The sequence below is a fragment of the Pongo pygmaeus genome, chromosome 16, assembly GCF_028885625.2.
Source record: "Pongo pygmaeus isolate AG05252 chromosome 16, NHGRI_mPonPyg2-v2.0_pri, whole genome shotgun sequence".
In the NCBI taxonomy this organism is placed as follows: domain Eukaryota; kingdom Metazoa; phylum Chordata; class Mammalia; order Primates; family Hominidae; genus Pongo; species Pongo pygmaeus.
Genome location: NC_072389.2, coordinates 78,140,836 through 78,164,362, shown reverse-complemented (window position 1 = coordinate 78,164,362; position 23,527 = coordinate 78,140,836). Strand labels below are relative to the sequence as shown.

Sequence of the window (23,527 nt, the reverse complement as noted above, 5' to 3'; positions counted from 1 at the left end):
TTGTTCACTGCTGTACTGCCAGTGCCCGGCACTGTGCGTGGTGACCAATAAAACCTAGGTTTGTAACTTCATTCCGCCACTTACTAACAGGATGGCCTCAGGGAAACTACCCATTTTCTTTGAGCTTCTATTTTCTTATTTATAAAATGAAAATAGTAACTACATCATAAGATTGAGATGGAAGAGCTAGGAGCAGTGGCACATGCCTACGATCCCAGCTACACAGGAGGCTGAGGCAGAAGGGGTTGGCTGAGCCTAGGAGTTCAAGTCCAGCCTGGGCAACATAGCAAGACTGTCTCTTAAAAAAATAAAAAATAAAAATAAACGAGATGGAAACAAACCATTTAGTAAATAGTAAGTAGCCACAAGTATCTACTATATACCAATTCATTACATATATTTAAAAAATTAAAACTTCAGGGTATTTCAGTTTTGTCAGACAATTTCCATGATGTGAACCCAGTGAACTATGATCTCCAAGATCTCCTTCCCGATTGAGTTAAGCTCTCAACACCCATGTTTGTATTGATGATCCTGCCCCATGGATCTGATTGGTTCTCTCTACATGTGTCAGGAACAGTAAACATGTAATACCTAGAGCTATGGGGTAACTGACAGGAAAAGCAGCAGTAAGAGCTGTAAGAGAATGATGTACAGATGGCAGACAATACCACTTTAGGGGTCCAAAATGGTTTTCTAGTTCCCAATCTCATCCTGCCTTTGGGAGTCTCTGAGACAGCTCTGTATCCTTATCTTTTGCCCAAGTTAGCACTGGTGTGCTTATTATTATAACTAGGTTTTGTTTTCACATGTTCTTTGATCCTCACAATATTCCTATGTAACAGACAACAGCATAACATATGGAATCAGACAAGCATGGCCCTGTTATACACTCAATGTGTAACTTTTGAGTAAGTTAGTAGTATATGAGTCTTTCCTCATAAAAATAGGGTAACAATGCCCATTTTGCTTTAGGGCTGCTTAGAAGATACAGACAAAAAGTAAGGCATCTGGCAAAAAGCACTCAACAAATTACAGTTCCTATTAGTATTCCCATTTTACAAAAGGGAAATCTATGGCTGAGAAATACCAATATTCTTACTACTATACCACACTTGAAATAAAAATACAAGATTATCAAAAGAATGATAGACGTGAGAAACTTGTAAACTCTAAGTGCTCATGGAATTGTGCAGACGACGCAAATAGCTTTAATGACAGTTTTGCTTATAACCACTCAACTTCCTTTGCTCAGACTCTGTATTATTTTCCCTAGATAGATTTCTCCCCCTTGGTAAGAGAATGTACTGGAAATCAACATGGCTGCTTGTCAGTTCTACTTCTTGGTAAGACTTTTAGTTTTGTGATTTTCTCCAAGGTGGACCACTTACCAGAAAACAACAAAAAACCAAATTGGGCACTGCACACCCAGACCCTTGGGAGGCACCATTCCACGAAACCCACTCAACTAGGGCCTCCAGTGAGGCCCTATTCTGAGCCAGTCAATTTGCCTTGAATCATTTTGTCCCTTATGATCTGGAGTTGCTCGCTTATATTCTCTTTTTGCAACTATAGAAGGCAGTCTAGATCAAGGATCTCAACCTAGTCTGCATGTGAGAATCACTGACTGGAATTAGGGGTGAGAATGCGGAAAGGGCTTTACAAAAATTACTGATGCCTACCCAAAGCAATTAAATCATAATCTCCATAAGGTAACACTCAGGCACTAATATTTTTTAAAGCTTCTCAGTGATTCCAATTCGCAGACAAGTTTAAGTATCACTGGTCTAGGTAATGCCAGATGGACAGTGGCATTGTTGCAAGCCAAGACTAGTAGAAGCTGGGAAAAAAACTGCCCATGGCCGGGTTTTCTTTGGCCCACATTTAATTAAGAGAATTCACATGAAGTCTGGATTTCACAGGCTCTTCTCAGAGCCCATCTAGTCCAGGGTAGTCTATTTCTAAAATATTTACTTGGCTCTTGTTGACATTTCAGTTTGAGACTCCTGGATTACTTGAGACCCCTGAATTACTATGGTAATAAGGTTGTTGTGGCATTGATAGGGCTGCTACGTATCAATGTGTGACTGATTTACCAACTTTAACTGGCTCCTACCCTGAAAATAGTCCTAAATAAGCATATCTGTGGCCCTAAATAAATGATAGCCTAAAAACTGCTTTTTGCACATATCTCATATTATTTTTTCCCATCCTAAATGCTACTACCTAGAGAAAGGTCAATAATAGTTGCCTTAAAAATTGGACTTAACTTCACACAGAAGCAAAAACTAAAAACCTAAGAGTTGTCTGTTTACTCCCCTGGTAGGCACTATTTGATTGGTATCCAATTATTTCTGAGTTGGCTATTTGATCTTGGGTAACTACAGAAGCAAAATCCCTAAAATAAACCAGATATAACCAACTTTATCCCCAAAGATGTATGAAAAATCTGAGGGGCCCACATATTTTCCTGTTTCTGAAGGAGCCAAAATTTTCTCATAAAACTCACTGCTTATCATCTTTTTAAAGCCTCAAAGGCTGAGATCCAATGGACATGGGATGTTCTGTGCATCCTGTAACAATTTCCTGCAGACTATCCAAAATTCTTTACAATGGAAATTCATTTGAATAACTAAACAACTGCAAATTACTTGGGCACTATTAAGCAAATCATACTAAACCATTTATTCTCAACTACCGTGTTGCAAACTGCAACAAATGAAAGATCAGAGATAGTATAGAGCAACCTCTAACAGTAGCAGTGACAGGCATTTGTAATAGTCTTTAATGTGGTTTAAAAGTACAATATAGTTAAGAACTACCTTCCCTGGTACAGAATACTAGGTCATTCTGAGACCAGAATAACAAAATATGATACAAAGAGGTAGTATGATGTTAAGTTTCAGGTAGAAGGAAATGAAAAATTGAGTGAGTTATTTAACCTCCGTGAGCCTTATCTTCCTCCTTTATAAAAAAGGGCAAATTCTTCTCCACTTGTTTTAGACAGTAAGTTGAAGTGCTTTGAAGAGGAAAAGTGATAAACTCCCATAATTACAGATCCAAATAAGAGTAAATTAAATTGTCCTAAAACCTGGACTTGGCCAGAGTATCAATGACAAACGATCTTCAACTTTGGGACCTTCTTTAAGAAAACTCTCCCTTCATCCCTATATAACAGTATCAGCTTTAAGAGTGAGCTAAAATGAAAGTAATGTAAAGGAGTTTTGAGGTTAGCTAAGAATGACTTTTAAAGTATTTTCTTTAAAAAAAAGTGGCATTCAAAGAGCTATTGAGCATTTTTGTATCGCTGTTACAACACAAACAATTTAAATTCAATATTTGAGATGCAGAAATTGGAAAACTTTCAGAAAATGCTCTGAAAGCTTCATTAACTAAGTTAAATGTTGGGGGAATGGGCTCATTCACAGTTCCCTGCAAAGAAACAACCAAATTTTGACATTTTATATTAAGTGGGAACAGTGAATAAGGCACATAATACAGGTGGCTATTAGCCACCTTTAGTCATTTTTTAACTATAAAAATAAACATAAGTAACTAATGGAATAACAAAATAAAAGTTTATTTTATTAGAATTAGGAATGTTCTTTCCCTCTGGGCAACCTGAACAGTCCAGTTACAATGAAATCTAAGAACAGTTATTTCCACAGCACAGGGTGCTCTATGCACAAAATTACAGGGTTAGGAGCATTTAATCAATTTACCAATCTGATTGTCTCACCAACCCACCCCATCCCATCCCCCAAGTGCTCTATTACCGGGGTTTGTAGCTAAAATAATTTGTTACATTAACTCCTTTTCCCTCTTCTACTAAATTTCAGTTCCTAATCATGGTTGAACCACTTTATTACACAGCAGATTCAACCATTTCAAATGAAGTCAGCCAGTCTTGGATCTGTTGTATATGTGTGTATGTATACACATGTGTATCTAACATATTTATTTAAACACACATAAAACACATACAATCTGAGTTGTGGAAAATTACAGATAATTTAGTCTGATATTATATGCTACTCAATTTTACCACTGTGGTTTGTGTCCTGAGCTTTGGATCAAAATTTTATTTTAAATCACTGAAAGTCCATCTGCTGCTGAATGAATTGTTCAAATGAAGCATGCACTTTTTAAAAGACAATGAAACTGACCTCAAGACATGGAGACCTTGGTGCTTACTGTGAATAGATCCCTCAGATAAGACTTATGTAGGTGAAACAGGGAAGCTGTCATGGCTTGCCTATCCCAGCTGCGGGCACTTAATCTACTAACAACATTAAAATTCACTCTGGGTATTCTGTCAAATATGGTGGTATCTGTTAAAAGCTTGGTAGAAAAGGGCCAGTTCATCTTGATCATACAAATTAGGGAATGCACCCACAACTGCAATACCCTCAGGCAGTATGCCAACATTGAAATAGAAAGCATCTCTAAAAAGCACTGTTCCTCCATGGGCGAAGACTGGTATTAGGAAGTGCACACACAATTTTTGGGTATTTGTTGCAACAGGAACACGTGGATTTATGACACTCAAACCTAGACACTGCAAAGTTAACTGGTAAGATTTTTTTTTTAAACACCACACATACACAAAGCATTTTAAAGGAGCCACATGTATCTATATAGCAACTCTGACTGCTTTTCAAAGTTACCAGGGAAAGGAACTTACTCAGGCTTTCTTTAAAAAAATCTCCTTAGTTTTAATGTATGTCTTTTTAAGATTGATGCTGTCATTTGAAGTAAAATAATGTCATATGGATAATGGGGGAAGAGGGGAGGGAGACGAGAAAATGGAAGAAGCAGACACTGAGTTCAGATTTGCACCTGAGGTGGCAAGGGAGGAAAGGAGAAAAGGTACAGGTAAAGTTGATCCTAAAGCGACAAGTGGTTTAAGGAAGCAGCATTTATACTCAGCATTCACTGATTTTTGATGGGAAAAGAATAGTTGCCAGTACATCTCCTGTAACAACCTTTTCTAAAAGGAAAAGTAGGGTTGATTCAGCAAAGCCTAACTTAGGCAAAAGGCCAGAGGAAAGTGAACCTACTTCCCAATGGAGTAATAGGATGTACAGTATAAGAGCAGACAAAGCTGCCTCACAAATGGTAAACACTCCCTAGGCACAAGACATTTAAAGGAAGACAAAGAGGTCCTCAGCCTCAACTGGTATTTCATATTTAGACCTCTTAATCTAGTTGCCTAGTTCACTCTGCACTCCTGTATAAAACTGACAGATTTACGGATGCTGACCTATTGAAAAATACCACAGCCAGAATGGCCTAAACAGGTATATAGTTAATACAATCACCACCATCCTTTACTTTTAACATAGCTCTTAGTAGGAATTTCATAAAAATGGACATCACAGCTAAAATGCATTATTAATTCTATCTGCTGACAATAAAAAAGCAGCAAACTCAGTGATTTCTATTTAAATGCACTAGATGGGAATATCATGTTCTAGGGGTGTTTGCCTTCAAACCAAACCCACAGCAACACACACAAGCAATTTCGGTATCCGCCATTTTAAATTCACAATCTGAGACTAAATGAATGGCTATTTATATTTAAAGCAAAACATTCTCTTTGACACCCTAACGTAGAGAAGGGGTGAGCAGACGAGCCATAACTAAAATCTGAAAAGCAGCAATTAAAGGAAAACCAAAAAGTAAAAGAAATTTTAAAATGCTTCCATTGGATGCAACAGGGAACTTAAGAATGCCTACAGCTGTGTGCATAACATGGGCACACAAAGGCTTGGGTAGAGGCATGATGCCATGGAGGGGGATTAGGTTGGGACAGGTTAATTCATGAGCTGTAGCAACAAAGCTCCCTGCTGTAGCCCTTAATCAGGTCATGGCATTAGTCAGAGCTTGACCTCCCTTGTCCCTGATCAAGAGCAGGAATTCAAGGCATGAGGCCCGTGGCCGGCAACAGACATATACCACCAGAAAGAGCAAAATAAACTCAGGAAAGTGAAAGAGCTCTAGATAGGTCTTCCAGAGGTGCTAAACCAACACACCTTTATCCCAACCCCAACCCGGGAAAGATAAGCAAACTGAAAGAAAATGCACAGCAAATAGACATAATCTTGAAGATTTTTAAAGAATAAATATTTTTTTTGTAATTAAACATTATGCAAACACGTGCCACGCTTGCTTTGTCCATGCATATGCGCTATATACAATTTTGAAAAATACTGTGTTGTCCTCTTGTTTTAAAAGTCATATACAAAGTTTTTATGTTTTTTGTTTGTTGAATCCTCTTGCTGCCTACCCCTTCCCCATCCCAAGATTTTCTTTACAAGGAACTAAGCATCATTCACTCATGACTTTGGGGTATGAGAGAAAGAGAGTCAGTCTGTGTGTGGGTGTATCTGTATGTGTAGGGGAGGAAGGGGAAGAGGTCCTTTACCAAAGTACAACAAAATGGCTGGTTTGAACATGAAAAGCAGTGTCAAGGAGCTGTTTGAAATTTTAACTGTACTACACTCAGGAAAAGGAAAAAGAAAAAGAAAAAAGGAGTCAGCTTTGAGAATGAAGCTACGTTACAAGTTAAAGTTGGAGGGCTTTTAGTGTGTCTGTCACACTTTTGTTGGCGGCCTAGAATACTGTTGTACAATGGTTTATCTACCTTTTATTACAATATAATTTACTTAAACTTTCCGTTAACAAAACAATTCTGGTACTACAGACCAGCGGTGTCAGAATAGGCTTAGTGCCTCCTTGTTTGTGTTTGTTTTGTTTTAATTGCATGAGCACTCTAGATGGTAAAGTTTTCAGAGTTCATTTTATGCAGGGCCATTCTCAGTCCTCAATGTACTCCCACAGATCTTTTTCATAGCCTTCATGCACATGCTGTAACAAAACCCTTCGTCGACTCTCACAGTATCTGTAATCAAAGAGAAAAAAAAAAAACTTGTTGTCAGCCTCTAATAATAAAAAAAGAGGCATTTACTTATTTTTAAGGCATCCCTATAGTTTATCCAGACTCGGAACCAAGCACCTATTTTTTATTTTAATAGGCACATGTTCAGGTCTAGATGTACAGACACATCAAACTGCTTCTAATATTAAAATGGTATTTTCTGAAAGCCATGATTCCATGTGAATTAATTTTAAAGCAATGAAGTGTTACAAGTTCTGATGGACCTTAGAAATCATAATTCAATCCCACAGTTCTGCAGATAAACAGGTTCAGAAATAATTTCATGGGTTCTTTATTCACGTCCTTAAAATCTTTGTCAACTGTAAAAGTACTGTAAACACAATATGGTAGCTAAAATTGGCTAAGGGAAGGGAAGATATCGGTTAGGACTAAATCTCCAAGTCTTCCAAACTCCCCAAGTTTCCTACAACTTTCAAAAGACACTAGCATTTGTCACTTTGGGAGAAAAAGCTTCATGCTGAGAAATAAAACATTTTGCATCTCTAGCTTAAGAGGCGGCACATCTTGAAAAATCGACTCCTAGGACAAGTATCTCCTTAGATTAAAAAATATATATATATATATATAATAAAAACTCTAAAAAGTAAGTTTCCATAGCTCATTTGTGAATAGCCATGACCCATACATAGGATTCTCAGGCTAAGACCAACATTCAATTCTCACTCTCATCCTAAAGGCCACTTGGCCTTTTTGGGTTCTTTCTTCCTTGCAAGGTAGCAACTAAATAATTGAACAGAAGTGGAATTAGCCAATAGAATAAATGGCTGAATTCCTCCTCTATGTATGCTTCACCAGTACTACTACCTGCAATTTAGTGCCCAACGGACAGAAACAATCTGTGAGAAACATGGCAACAGCTCAGTTGCTGGATATGCTAAACCCAGTTTCACTATCACTGAACTTTACCACTAAGGATCATCACTGGCAGAAAGTTTTATTCAACAGTTTAAAAAAAAAATTACCTGTACTTGTCTTGTACTTTCTGCTTTATATCCTGCAGAGAATCTTGGGAAATATCTCGTTCAAGGTAGCCCGAGAGCACCTCTGTGGCATTCTCTAGATCTGCTTGGTTATTCTGTAAGAAGAATAAAAGCAAATTTTGGCTTCAAAATAAAGCTAAAAGATAAACCATTTTCACTGTTTTGTTGACTACAGACTGATCTCAACACTCATTCTGTAACTTTCATAGGTGGTTTAACTGCACCTATAAAGCTCTATGGCTTTCATCTCTAATAACTTGTTTGTTCTTTTCCAGAACAATTTTTTAAATGTTAAAAGGACGAAAGATTTCACCCATTACTTTTGGAAGAATACTGAAGACCATTTGAAAGGATTTAAAATGTCTTTTGGAATCTTCTCGTTCTGAGAGCTGCTCTTTGCTGAAAACTCAAAGGGAAACGAGAAAAAATAGAAACCTATTATTGCTTACATCTGGCTGTACTTATTTCTTATAAGAGAACACTGTATGGAAGATTCAAATTGTATCATCCTTTACCACTATGGCTAGTTTTGTACCTGTTACCCAACTGAAGTCCCATCTGCTAGTCAGTCTTATTGTTTAGTCATATATAGATACCAATGTTTTATGCATCAATTTTAAATGAGCATCTTTACTTGAGAAAACCTTTACTGCTAAAAGCTGGCTTTTTAGTCATTACTTCTCCACTAAAGATAACCACCACATTAACTTCTAATATTGCAGGGTCAGTTTAGCCTGAATAAAGGCTTTTATTGATAACTTATGATATTCCAGGTGCTGTATAGCAATTAACACAAATTGTCTCACATAAAACACAAATTGTCTCACTTAAACCTCATAACAACCTAGAAGGGTACTATCCTCACTTTAAAATGGAGAAACAATAGGTTAAGGAATTGGCTCCAAATCAACAGAGCTAAAATATAATGAAGTAAAGATTAAAATCTAGGGCTGACTCCAGAACCTGCATACCTAATCACTAGCTGGCTAAACCACATCGATCTGAATATAATTTAGGACAAGAAATAGAAATTTCTTGTATCTTTGTAATAAATACATTTGTCTACCTACATGTTCTGAACAAACAAGAACCCTGAAAACTCTGTATCTTATATATGAAAGATCAGGTAGTCCTATGACACAAGGTGGGCTTTTTCTTCACCCAGAACTACTCCTACCTCAAAGATAATGGACTGGTTATTCTTTTTGAGGTAGAAAGCGAAGACATAAGTGTACATGAGTGTGGCACGACACTGGCAGAGGACATCAACTGCTTTCTTCAGGAACTGCACCTCAATCCAGGACATGTTGTGCTGTTGCATCTCCTCCATTTTCTGTTTCACCTGAGCATATAGTTTGTGCTCAAAGCGCAGGCTCTGCATGTGGTTCATATAGCGATTACAGTAGAACAGGTACCTCTGCAGGGCTGCCCTAGATCGCTGTCCCATTAAGAAAAATTGGGTGATATAATTATAACACATTAACTGTATATAAAAGCTGATTATCAAATTAAAACCATAATGAGGTATCACTTCACACCTGTTAGAATGGTTTTTATCAAAAATATGAAAGATAAGTCTCGGCAAAGATAAAGAAAGAAGGAAACTCTTGATACATTGTTGATGGGAATGTAAATTAGTATAGCCATTATGGAAAATGGTATGGGGAGGTTCCTGAAAAAACTGAAAACAAAACTACCACAGAATCCAGCAATCCCACTACTGTGTATATATGAAAAGGAACTGAAATCAGTATGTCAAAGGCATCTCTGTACTCTCATATTCACTGCAGCATTATTCACAATAGCCACGACATGGAATCCATGTAAGTGTCCATCAATGGATGAACACAGAAAGAAAACGTCATATATGTACACACACACACAAGTACTCAGCCTCAAAAAAGGAATTCTGTTGTGACAACATGGATGAACCTGGAGGACATTACACTAAGTGAAATAAGCCAGGCACAGAAAAGAAATACTACATGATCTCGCTTATATGTAGAAACTAAAAAAGTTGAACTCACAGACATACAGAGTATAATGACGGTTACCAGAGGCTTGGGGGGATAAAGGGGTAGGAAGGGAGAGAATGGGGAGTTGGTGACCAAAGAGTACAAAGTTTCAGATAGACTGGATGAGTAAGTTTTGAGATTTATTGCACAGCAGGGTGAATATAGTCAATAATAATATATATTTTAAAATAAGTATCATTTCAAATGTCTCACCATAAAAATGTTAAGGCAAGGCAATACAACAATTCGTTTGATTTAATCATTGCATTGTTTACATATTTCAAAACATTCCACTGTACTCCATAAATGTGTATAATTATGATTTGTCCATTAAAAATATTAATAATTTTAAAAAGCTGATTTACTGATGAAACAGTACTGTGATCTAGGCTAAAATCAGGAATAGACATCTACTGCTACTTTTGTTATTTAATACTCTTGAGAAATGTCCTATTAATTGTACTTTCCAATACAGTAGCCACAAGCCACACCTGACTACTTAAAATTCAATTTAAGAAACTAAAAATTCAGTTCCTCATTGCTCAATAGTTACATGTGGTTAGTGACTACCAAATTAGACACTGGTGATAAAGAAAATTTACATCATTACAAAAATGTTCTATTGGATGGCACTGTTCTACAGTACGCCACACGATGTAAAACAAGCAAAAAGCAGAGATATTTTTAAGTAGAAAACTACAGAGGCAACTACATACCATGTAACTCCTGACATAATACAATAGAAAGTATAATCAATTAAGTATTCTGGGTTTCCCCCCAACCACTGAATCTGAATTTGATCAAGTTTCTGAATTAATCACCAGTTTCAGAAAATGCAGGGATAGAAGAACCTATTAAATGACACCATGCAGTTGCAACCAGCAAAATCCATAATGTGGGAAACTCTACAGGACAACATGATCTAGTTTCTTCAACAAAGAAAAACAAGCAAGGAGGGGGGAAGAGAAGGAACAACAGGTAGAGGAGACTCAAGAGATATCAATTAAATCCAATTTGTGGACCTATGTGGATCCCAATTTGAACCAACTATAAAAGAAAATTTAAGATAGGCCGGGTGTGATGGCTCATGCCTGTAATCCTAGCACTTTGGGAGGCTGAGGCGGGTGGATTGCCTGAGCTCAGGAGTTTGAGCCAGCCTGGGCAACACGGTGAAACCCTGTATCTACTAAAATACAAAAAATTAGCTGGGCATGGTGGCATGTGCCTGTAATCCCATCTGCTTGGGAGGCTGAGGCAGGAGAATTGCCGAGTTGCACCACTGCACTCCAGCCTGGGGGAGAGAACGAGACTCCACCTCAAAAAAAGAAAACACACCAAAAAAACAAAAAAAAAGCAAAATTTAAGATAACTGGGGATATTTGAACAATAGATGGTTGATACCAACAGAGTATTGCTTTAAAACATATACAGTTGACCCTTGAACAACACAGGATTAAACTGTAAGTCCACTTATATGTGGATTTTTTTCAATAAATATATTGAAATATGTTTTGGAGGTTTGCCAACAATTTGAAAACACTTGCGGACAAACCAAAATTAAGAAAAAGAGTTGTCATGAATGCATAAAGACATATGTAGCCTATCTTATCATTTACTACCATAAAATATACATAAATCTATTAACAAAAAGTTGAGATTTATCAAAACTTATGCACACAAACTCTTATAGACTGTATATGGTACCATTCACATTGAGAGAAATGTAAACAAACATAAAGATGCACATGGTACTCTGGAAAGGACTGTCAATGCTATCGAAGAGAACCCTGACAGAACATCATGGAAGTCTGGAAGGAGAGCACCACTGAAGACGTCATCGTTGTTATGGAAAAAACCGTGGCATCATCAAGCCTGAAACAATAAACTCCTGGTAGAGAAAACTGTGTCCAGATGTTGCGCATGACTTCGCAGTATCTACAACAGAGCCCATCAAGGAAATCATGAAAGAGACTGTGGATATGGCAAAGAAAAGGTGGAAGGTGAAGGGTTAGCTAACAGACACCACACCAGAGGAATTAAAAGACCACTTGATGGAGATGAGCTGCTTCCAAACCAGTGCCAGATGATGAGGAAGAAAACGCTAAAGAAGCAGTGCCAGAAAATAAATTGACATTAGACAATTTGGCAGAAGGGTTCTGATTACTTAAGACTGCTTTGGACTTCTTTTATGAATGGACCCTTCTATTATACCAGCACTGAAACTAAAGCAAATGGAAGGAGGATTGTTACTATACAGAACATTTTTAGAGAAACGAAAATGCAAAACAGTTCATAAGGTTTTCCTGTAAAGTTACACCAAGTGTGCCTGCATCTCCTGAATCCCGTTTGACTTCCTCTACCTCTGCCACCTGAGATACAGCAAAACCAAGCCCTCCTGTATTTTCTTTCCTCCTCAGCCTACTCAACATGAAGAACTTTATGATGATCCGCTTTTTTTTTTTTTTTTTTTTTTTTTGAGATGGAGTCTCGCTCTGTCACACAGGCTAGAGTGCAATGGTGCGATCTAGGCTCTCTGCGACCTCCGCCTCCTGGGTTCAAGCGATTCTCCTGCCTCATCTTCCCAAGTAGCTCGGATTACAGGCGCCTGCTACCACGCCCAGCTAATTTTTGTATTTTTAGTAGAGATGGGGTTTCACCATGTTGGCCAGGCTGGTCTCAAACTCCCAACCTCAGGCGATCTGCCCACCTCAGCCTCCCAAAGTGCTGGGATTACAGGTGTGAGCCACTGGGCCCTGCTGATCCACTTCTATTTAATAAAAAGTAAACACATTTTCTCTTCTTTACAATTTTTTAAAATAACTTTTTTCCTAGCATACTTCATTGTTAAGAACACAGCATATGCCAGGCACAGTGGCTCACGCCTGTAATGCCAGTATTATGGGAGGCTGAGGTGGGTGGATCACCTGAGGTCAGGAGTTCGAGACCAGCCTGACCAACATGGTGAAACCCCGTCTCTACTAAAAATACAAAAAAATAAGCCAGGCGTGGTGGCGCATGCCTGTAATCCCAACTACTTGGGAGGCTGAGGCAGAAGAATCGCTTGAACTGGGGAGGTGGAAGTTGCAGTGAGCTGAGACCTGCCACTGGCACTCCAGCCTGAGTAACAAGAGCAAACTCCGTCTCAAAAAAAGAAAAAAAAAAGCACACAGTGTAATAAAACAAGTAACATACAAAATATGTGTTAATTGACTATGTTATCGGTAACGCTTCTGGTCAACAGTAGGCTATTAAAACAGGTAAGTTTTGGGAAAATCAAAAGTGGTATGTGGATTTTCCATTGCGGAGGTAGGGTGGGTTAGTGTCCCTAACCCCTGAATTGTTCAAGAGTCAACTGTAATGGTATTACAGTTATGTAAAAAGAGTCTGTCTTTAGAGATATGTAAAGTATATTGTTATCAAAGCAACAATGTATCTAGTTTAGATCTGTTTTGTATTATTACATTATAATATATAATTATTCATATGAGGCCTCTACCATTATACCATAAATCTCTAGAGGGAACGGACTTTTAAAAAGATAAAGTATTTCCAATACCTGATTTGCAGAAAACGATTAATAAATGCTTACTACATGCAACCACTATCAAAGGGTTTTTGTTTTTTTTTTTTTGAGACAGAGTCTCGCTCTGTCACCCAGGCTGGAGTGCAGTGGCGCGATCTCGGCTCACCACAAGCTCTGCCTCCCGGGTTCATGCCACTCTCCTGCCTCAGCCTCTGGAGTAGCTGGGACTACACGCGCCCGCCACCACGCCCAGCTAATTTTTTGTATTTTTAGTAGAGACGGGTCTCACTGTGTTAGCCAGGATGGTCTCCATCTCCTGACCTTGTGATCTGCCCGCCTCGGCCTCCCAAAGTGCTAGGATTACAGGCATGAGCCACCGCGCCCGGCCCCTATCAAAGGGGTTCTTAACACACACATGTTCTTTTCCTTTATCCTTACCTCCTCTTTCTCTCCCCATGTTTTAAAGCCTACATAACAGATACTACTTGGCCCTATGGTTGGTCCCTTGCTTAGAAATACTAATTCTGAGCCACATAATTAGCTAAACACATGATCCAGCATTATACAACAATGAAACACTTCAAAAAACCAACATAAGTTGGGCGCGGTGGTGCACACCTCAAGCTGCCTCTAGTTCCAGCTAATGGGGAGGTTGAGGCAGGAGGACCACTTGGGCCCAGGAGTTCAAGGCTACAGTGAGCTATGACCATGCCACTGCGAGACCCTCATCTCAATGAAAAAACAACAAAACCACAGCCATGTTATTTCAAGAGTCAGGTAAGTATCAAACCAATGCTTATGCACAGGAAAATTATGCCAATCTGAAATATGTGGAAAATCTGCTTGGCATTTTATCTTCCCCTAAAGTACTAATATTTTCAAGCCTGTCAAATTCCCCAAATGAAATGAAAACCCTCACTTACCATATTGACATGTATGATGTTATGGGACTTGATTTAATCTAAGAATTCTGAAACTGCTTCTCACTAAAATTCAACATGAAAAAAGAAAACCCATACCATCACTGCTAATCAGACTTTTTTTTTTTTTTTTTTTTTTTTTTTTTTGAGACAGGGTCTTGCTCTGTTGCTTGGGCTAGAGTGCAGTGGCACAACCATGGCTCACTGAAGTCTTCCCAGGCTCAAGTGATCCTCCCACCTCAGCCGGCGTTCACTACCATACCTGGCTAATTTTTAATAAATTTTTTGTAGAGACAGGGTCTCAGTTGTTGCCCAGTCTGATCTCAAACTCCCGCACTCAATCCTCTCGCCTCAGCATCCCAAAGTGCTAGGATTGCAGGCGTGAGCCACTGAGCCTGATCAAGACAAATTCTCCAATCAAATGCCAGAATCTGGAATAAGAAATGTAATCAGTGACCTGAAAACAGTTTGGGGAGCGGGGAAAAGACAACAAACTTGACTGCTTAGAACAGGGATATACGAACTCTGGCCTGCATGACAAATCCAGCTGCCACCTGTCTTTGTAAATAAAACTGTTTTGCTTTCTTTGTTGTTTTTTGTTCTGAGATAGGGTCTCTGCCATCCAGGCTAAAGAGGGGTGGCGTGATCATGGCTCACTGCAGCCTGGAACTCCTGAGCTCAAACAATTCTCCCACCTCAGCTCCCAAATAGCTGAGACTATAGACACACACCAACATGCATGGCTAATTTTAAAACCTTCTTTGTTTTTTTTTTTTGTAGAGATGGGCAGGGGCGGGGGGGGTCTTACTATGTTGCTTAGGGTGGTCTTGAACTCCTGGCCTCAAGTGATCCTTGGCCTTGGCCTCCCAAAGCACTAAGATTACAGGTTTGAGCCATCGTGCCCAGCCAGTAAATAAAATTTACTTGGAACAGTTATACCTATTCATTTAAGTCTATGGCTGCTTTTGCATTCTAAGGGCAGAGGCAGAGTTGAGCCGTCACAACAGAGATTATGTAGTACACAAAGCTAAAAATATATACCATCTGATTCTTCACAGAAAAAGTTTGCTGACCCTAGTCTAGAGGACAAGAAGATTCAAATATCCACAACTGTCGGCACTGTGGTACAATATAATGAGTCAACAATTTTCTATAACACAGGTACATCTTTTGCAGGGCAGTCAAGGTACGATCAAGGATCTTTTGAATATGTGTCAACCTTCTAGTAATTTTTCAGACTACAACTCCCAGTAAATGCTAGGCCAAGAGCTTGGGAGTGGGGAGAGATGAGGAGGCCAGAGAGGCATGCAATGGTGCGATCCTTTCAGGGAGGCGTGGCTCCCAATCAATTAGTCAATCAACCAACCAACCAATGGAGTGATAGGAAATCTTTCTTTGTACTCTCACAGTTATAGAAGATTCTAGTTTAATTCAACAGATGTGAAACAGAAAAATAATCTATTTTAGTATCTAGAATCTAAACATTAAACTCTGGCTCAAAAGCTATGCACATAACCCACCCTTCCTATAGATCTCAGAAAGGGATTCTACCGGCATCCAAACAAAGATCAGGTGAGGTCAAGGATAACCCACATATATTTCTTTGTTGATAAACAGCATATCTGGCTAAATAACCACATCAGGTTAATGGAGAAAAAAAGGTGATAAGAACATATATCCATAATACATTCTGGGCAAATCAAGTAATGCATCATAAAAATTAATGTTGGAAATATAGAAATATATAGGAAGTTAGTGGGATATGACTTAAGGGACATCATTTAAGAAAGAAAAGAAAATTGGTGGGAGAACAAGTTATCTCATATTTAACAGTACAGTAATAATACATTTTTAAAATCCCAACAACAGTATCTACCAAATTAACATTTACTTGAGTTTCACTGATTTTGTGGCTCTCTTGGTTTGGCTGTAGAATTGTGCAAGAGCATAAGAATTTATAGCTGGTTTTTGTTTATACATATTTAAATGATATTATAATAAATATAATTTAAACCAATATTGGAATTTGTACCGATTTTTTCCCCTTAAATGGACCCAAACATTGTGAAGGTCTGTGAAACATCATTTATAGTTACAAAATATAATTTCCCAGTCATTTTATTATTTATTTATTTATTTAGAGACGGAGTCTCACTCTGGAGTACAGTGGTGAAATCGTGGCTCACTGCAACCTCCACCTCCTGGGTTCAAGCGATTCTCTTGCCTCAGCCTCCTGAGTAGCTGGGATTACAAGTGCAAGCCACCATGCCCAGCTAATTTTTGTATTTTTAGTAGAGACAGGGTTTCACCATGTTGGCCAGGCTGGTCTGGAACTCCTGACCTCAGGTGATCCGCCTGCCTCGGCCTCCCAAAGTGTGGGGATTACAGGTGTGAGCCACCAAGCCCGGCCGAATTTCCCAGTCTTTTTAAAAAGGGAAAGACAAAACTTTCACTTCTAGCAATATGACAGACTAGGTTACATAAATACTCATTTCTATATATGATACTTTTATTAGAAATACATTTTGAAGATATGTTAACAAGTAAATAAGAAACAGATGCAAACCATGTTTTAGATTGTATCCTGGCTAGGAAAATCATTTGAAAAGAATACTTCTGGGACAACTGGGGAATTTCAATATGGAATGGGTGAATGTAGGAACTATTAAATTCTAGGGTTCTACAATTACAATAAAATCACCAGACTGAAAGGAATGAAAAGTGCTTTAGAATCTAATCCACACCTAGTGTTTGGATCCCTTCTATAACAGTGGGTCATTTCCCTACCTAGCAATAGGGAATTTCTCAGCTCCTGAGACACTCCATTCCAAATCAGCTCACCTATAATCATCAGAGCTTCCTGATGAACAAAAAGGTTTAAAAAAAATTTAAGTAAGTAAGATATTGCCTATAAATAGCACCATGGCCATTTAACAAATACTGTTCGCTACTGTTCTTCTTGGGGTAGGAGGGATCTTGAAAGCAAGACTCTACCAAAAGCTAAAATGTGTTATGTGACTACATTAATGAAAAGAAAATAAACTTACTATAAGAATGTTCTTGATAAATATTTTGGATAAGATTCCCTTTCTAAATGTAAATAGATATCCAATATTTACTGGAATGTCTTTCACAAATCCTTCAGAATTGAAAAGTTCTACTCAATTATTCCCTGGGCTGGGCGTGGTGGCTCACGCCTGTAATCCCAGCACTTTGGGGGGCCGAGGCCAGCGGATCACGAGGTCAGGAGTTCGAGATTAGACTGACTACTAAAAATACAAAAATTAGCAGGGTGTGGTGGCGCGCACCTGTAATCCCAGCTACTCAGGAGGCTGAGGCAGGAGAATCACTTGAACCCAGGAGGTGGAGGTTGCAGTGAGCTGAGATCATGCCACTATACTCCAGCCTGGGCGACAAAGCGAGACACTGTCTCAAAAAAAAAAAAAAAAAAATTATTCTCTAATGAATATGAATATACAATGTGCATTCTTAGTCAACTATTGTCCTGTTATACATATACTTACCTCCTGTGCATCTCTTGCTGCCTTTGCATCATCCTCATTATAGCGGTTACAGTTGTACCTTCAAGTAAATAAAGAGGATTCCACAAAGAAAAAAAAAAATCAATGAAAAGGAAAAAAAAAAAAATCACAGAATTTTAACCTGGATTTACAGATTATCTAACACCAACGTTATCTTTTATAACAGAGAAATCGAGATGTTAAAACACCCAGGGTTCTACAGCTATAATGACAGAATTAGCAGGCTGAAAGGAACTTTTCTAACCCTATCTAGTGTTTGAATCCTCTCTATAATAAATTAGTTCTCTATCCAGTGATAGGAAATTCCCCACCTCCTGAGGCAGTCCATTTCAAATCAGCTCACCTATCATTATTAGAAAACACTGTCCTTCTAGAACATTTATTGACTGTTGTCTGAATTCCTAACTCAACTTTTTGAAAAAGAGATAATCTTATCTCTTAGGCCATCTGTTACTTAAGCCAAGTATTTCTAATATTCCAGGATTATTCACCTTATCTGCTCTTTTATAAACCACAGAGAATCAACAGTTGACAACCTACCATAACAGATGCTGTGCTATGTGCTTTGCTATTATGGTTTTTCAGAGTCATTTAAAACTGCATGATATACAGAATGGTGGGAAGGGGAAAACATACCCAAAGAGGTCAGCTCACAGCACAGATGAGTAAGACTTGCACTTCCCCTGGAGTGGTTACTATACCTCAGTTATGGGAGCCTACATTATGGGAGCAGCTATTTCTTGAGTGCTTACTATATACCATGCACTTGGCTAAGGACTTTAAATGTACTAACACATTTAATCCCTTAAACATTTTATGAAATATGCATTATTTTCTTCATTGAGAAGATGAAGAATAAAATTTAGAGAGGATGGGAAACATATTTAAGGTCACATAACTACAGAGTTTCAGAGCTTAAACTTTTGCTTGTCACCCAATTGAGGCTTATGCCCTTAACCAGTGAGAAAACTGCTTCATATGCTGTGTAAGATTCTCTTTTTTTTTTTTTTTGGAGACAGAGTTTCGCTCTTGTTGCCCCGGCTGGAGTGCAATGGGGCGATCTTGGTTCACTGCAATCTCCACCTCCCGAGTTCAAGCGATTCTCCTGCCTCAGCCTCCCGAGTAGCTGGGATTACATGCTTGTGCCACCACACCTGGCTAATTTTCTATTTTTAGTAGAGACGGGGTTTCTCCATGTTGGTCAGGCTGGTCTCGAACTCCCGACCTCAGGTGATCCACCCACCTCGGCCTCCCAAAGTGCCGGGATTACAGGTGTGAGCCACCGTGCCTGGCCCAAGATTCTTGTATTAGTTCAAGTAAGTCATCAATAAAACAAGGAAAGCAATATATATATATATATATATATGCGCTTATTTAAAGAAAAAATATAACAAAGCCTTTTAGCAAGGCTTTAAAGCATTCCATAATGTCTAATGATATGCAGGGTAAAATCCCTGCAAGGTTGGGTTTTGCCAACAGCATCTGAGTTTTCAATTTTGGCCTAGAGAGGCATATTTGATAATACAGTTATTCTCTGAAAAAGTCATGTATTTTCACAACATTCTACCTTTGCTCATGTTGCAACTTTTGCCCTAAATGTTTTTCCTACTACTTTTATAACTAACGAACTCTTGGTCCCCTTAAAGTTCATCTCAATTGTTACCTCCTTTATGAAATATATCTAATCCCTCTATGTCTTGCATATACTTATAACATTAATCACACACTATGTATTTATTTAGCTTGCAAGTTAGATGGTGATATCTATGAGGTAGAAATGTTATTCATAATACATGGCACATACTTATGTAAACACATTCTTCCCTTAATTTCCCCAACCTACCAGGCAGATCCATGTGGTTCCCATGGGCCAAGACACACCCAGCAAAACTCTGCTTTACAATTCTGGTTACGACAGACCATGTGATTACAACCACCATCCTTCTCAATTGTGACATGGCATTTGGGACATTCCTATGAAGAGAAACTATAAAGTTGGTGTCAATGCTACACTAGGTTGCATTACTAACATTAAGGAAAAGCCAGTTCTAGATTTGGTTTGTTTTTAAACATTTTATTTATTGTGGTTAATACATATAAAGCACTTAAAACAGTGTTGAACACTTAAGCACTATTTAAAATGAGCTGTTACTATTATTACCACTGGCTTTTAAGACATACAACAATTTAAGGACTTGTTTTTTTAAACTTAGAAACAGAGTCTTACTACGTTGCCCAGGCTGTAGTGCAGTGGCTATTCAGAGGCCCAATCATAGGTCACTAAAGCCTTAAACTTCTGGAGTCAAGTGATTTTCCCACTTCAGCCTTCCAAGGATTTCTTTTTAAGTAGGGTTGAGAGACAAATCATTTTAAGTACTTTTAGTCATATATATAGTAATAATAGTACTATAGGAGATAAAAGCATTCTATTCATATAAATATGCTATACTCTAGTGTCATCTAGAAATAATTGAGTACTTCCCACATCCCATGTACTGTTCTCAGTGTTTTATATGCATCAACTCATAATTCTTATAGTGGTCCTATTCCTATTTCCATTTGTCAGATGAATAAACTAAGGGAGACAAAAATTATAAAGAAGCTAGTCCAAGGTCACATAAGTCAAGTCAGGATCCAAATCCAAGCAATCTGACTTCAATGTCAGGTAACTAGGAAATCAGATCTTGACTGGTAAATTCATTTTGTGGCTACTGGATTTTCCAACTTTCTCCTACCAAATACCCATGTTTTAAATTCTTTTCATTGTACTCCTTAACAAGTATGCTACAGAGATCATGTTAGACTGTTTTTTCCAAGTCCAAATCATTTTCTTTTTCTTTTTGAGACAGGGTCTCACTGTCGCCCAGATTGGAGTGCAGCAGTGCAATCATGGCTCACTGCAGCTTTGACCTCAAGGGCTCAGGTCATCCTCCCGCCTCGGTCTCCCAAGTAGTGGGACTACAGGTGCATGCCACAATGCTCGGCTAATTTTTGAATTTTTTGTTGAGGTGCGGTTTCACCATGTTGCCGAGGTTGGTCTCAATCTCTCAAGCTCAAGCAATCTGCCTACCTTGGCCTCCCAAAGTGTCAGGATTACAGGTGTGAGCCACTGCACCTGGCCTCATATCATATTCTTGGTTGCTAGTAAGCCAAAATTACTGCTCTGTAGGCCTACGGATTTTTTGTTTTTGCATTTGTGATTGAGGTTTGTAACTCCCCCAAGGAGGGATCACCCACTATATTAGTATTTGCACAATTTGGCCTTGTGAAATTGACTATGCTGCTCATCAATGATAGCAATTTAAAATAGGCCAATATAGCAATTTTTTAATTATATATTTCAAATCAAATTTTTGAAATCACCCACATAAGAAATTTTACATTTTTCCAAACAAGCAAATTTCAGGCATAAAATATGCTTCATTCTACATTCTACATTTCTTGGTTATAATTAACCTAATAGTATTAAACCTCCAAAATGTTAGGATATCACTGACAATATGCATATCTGTTTAGGGAGCTAATAATCTTAAAAGCTTCTAAAACCTCAAGAGAAAAACTCTTCAGTTTTCTCTCAAAAATACTGAGTAGCTAAATTTGCTTTACAAATTGCCATTCTTCCTTGGTAATCTACAATCTAAACTAAGCCAAACATATTCAAGCCTGTACTCCCTACTTTAAACATCTTTGGGGCTTACAAGTAGGAATGTCTCTAGATGTAGAAAAAAGGCTACCATTTAATTAAACAATTTAGTGAAAATATAATTGCCTTATTCTAAATATTAGTTTTTCAGAGCACATTAAAGAATTCCGGGACGTAAGGAACATTTCTTGTGGGAAAATCTTCAATTTTCAAAAAAAGAATGCTTGGCTAAGAATTTTTTTTTAGTAACAAAACAAGTAACCACTTTCTGACATTACAGTATATTTATAGTAAGGTTTTCTTTGATTAACATGAGTTATGCTTATCGTGATGGTTTTGGAGGGAACAAAAAATATTAATTTCTACCATATATTCCTTAAAGACTTGGGCATTTGTTTTATGTGGCAAGACTCACTGTTTCACTACTTTCTGGGAGACAGAAATGTATATTCACGTTTTATATATAAGTAAGATGTATACTTAAACACACACAGACAACCTGTGTCGGCCTTCATTGTTTACACACTTCTTACTCTCATTGTCCTGTGATAAGTGAGGGAACAGTTCAAAGATAGCTTTATATACTATGGGTCAAACAACTCAGCATTCTTTAAAGCATCATCTTTACATGTACAAAATAATATTAAAAATGAAGAGCCCATGAACCATCCTACCATTCATTACCCAAGTCACTCACTATGTGGATAGGATTGGACTGAATTACAAAAAGGATGGATAATACGACTTTGTATTAAAAGACTAGCTGGGTACACAGTTGACATTCAAATGCTTGCTCATTAGTGATCGAGGAGAAGGGTACTCAAGATTTAAACACTTGTAAGACATTTGTCTGGGGTTAAGAAAGTGAATTTTGAAACTGAATTTTGAAACTAGTATCAAGAGCAACGTACTTCAAAACAAAAAATTAGAAACAAAAATGTAAATTAGCCTAATAGAACCAAGCTAGGCGGAGTAAACTCCAATACATTTGTATACTAAATGGCAGCCAAGCACAAATCCCACACTTGAAAAATTATCATCTTTTTCCTCTATAGAACACTAATTTTTTTTCCAGTAGAAGAAACCTAAGGCAGAAAACTGTGGATACTGTAGTACAGTACTCAATACTCTAAAATCAACTCAAAGAGAAAAAGGAAATAACAGGCAAACATTCTGGAAAAAAAAAAAAACACTCAATGGAGAAAAAGATGAAACAAAGCCCGTAAGAAGGTCACCTTATTGCTTTTGCTGATGCCAAAGCACCAATCCTTATCATTTTTATTACCAAGAGTTACTGAAGGAAAACACCAACCTTTGTGTTGGCTGCAATCCAATTGGAGGTTTCACTGTCATCATCACACTTTTTAATCCATTTCTTTAACCACTGTTTGAAAATAACAACTGTTAGGATACAACAAAAGACTTTTAAAAATAGCAAATTACTTTAGCACTTAACTATAGTCAAGCTTAAATGTAAAAGCCAATGAATAAGATTATCACTAGGCTCCCATCCTCTTAAGCCAGAGAAATCCCATAGCTACAATGTCCAGTACATATAAAATCAACCAAAGCAGGATTTTCCTTGGCAGAAGCTGAGTGGGGAACCTAGAGCTTGAAGAGAAGCCCAACTACAAGGTGTGTATTCCCCTAATTACTACAAAGCCTGACAAAGAGGTGCCTTAGCCTTGGTTATCCTAATAATAATCAGGAACTGACTTGACTTATCCTAAGGAATTACCTTTGAATACATGTAATGATCATCCGAAATTAAAAGGATAAAAAAAAAAATCTGCCGATAGATAACAAAATCATCAGCTATGATTTTTAGTCACTAAGTCTTAGAAGTGTGCCATTACATTATTTAAAAATTGAAATGTCAGACAAACTCACCTTACATTTAACAGGATCATGCCAATTTTCTCCACAGTTAAAGCTGTAAAGTG

General features: G+C 37.9%; 1 protein-coding gene across 2 annotated transcripts in view; it reads right to left on the bottom strand.

Moving 5' to 3' along the window:
• Positions 1-3,564: 3,564 nt before the first annotated feature.
• ARIH1 (ariadne RBR E3 ubiquitin protein ligase 1) overlaps positions 3,565-23,527 on the bottom strand; it is a 111,960-nt gene continuing 91,997 nt past the window's right edge. For both annotated transcript variants that reach the window (XM_054451543.2, XM_054451544.2), the window contains 7 exons: positions 23,475-23,517; positions 22,897-22,968; positions 19,785-19,915; positions 17,924-17,981; positions 9,119-9,379; positions 7,924-8,036; positions 3,565-6,904 (listed from right to left, as the gene is read on the bottom strand). In XM_054451543.2, coding sequence (XP_054307518.1) covers positions 6,820-6,904; positions 7,924-8,036; positions 9,119-9,379; positions 17,924-17,981; positions 19,785-19,915; positions 22,897-22,968; positions 23,475-23,517 — 763 coding nt within the window. In that variant the 3' untranslated portion in view covers positions 3,565-6,819. The remainder of the gene's footprint in view (positions 6,905-7,923; positions 8,037-9,118; positions 9,380-17,923; positions 17,982-19,784; positions 19,916-22,896; positions 22,969-23,474; positions 23,518-23,527) is intronic.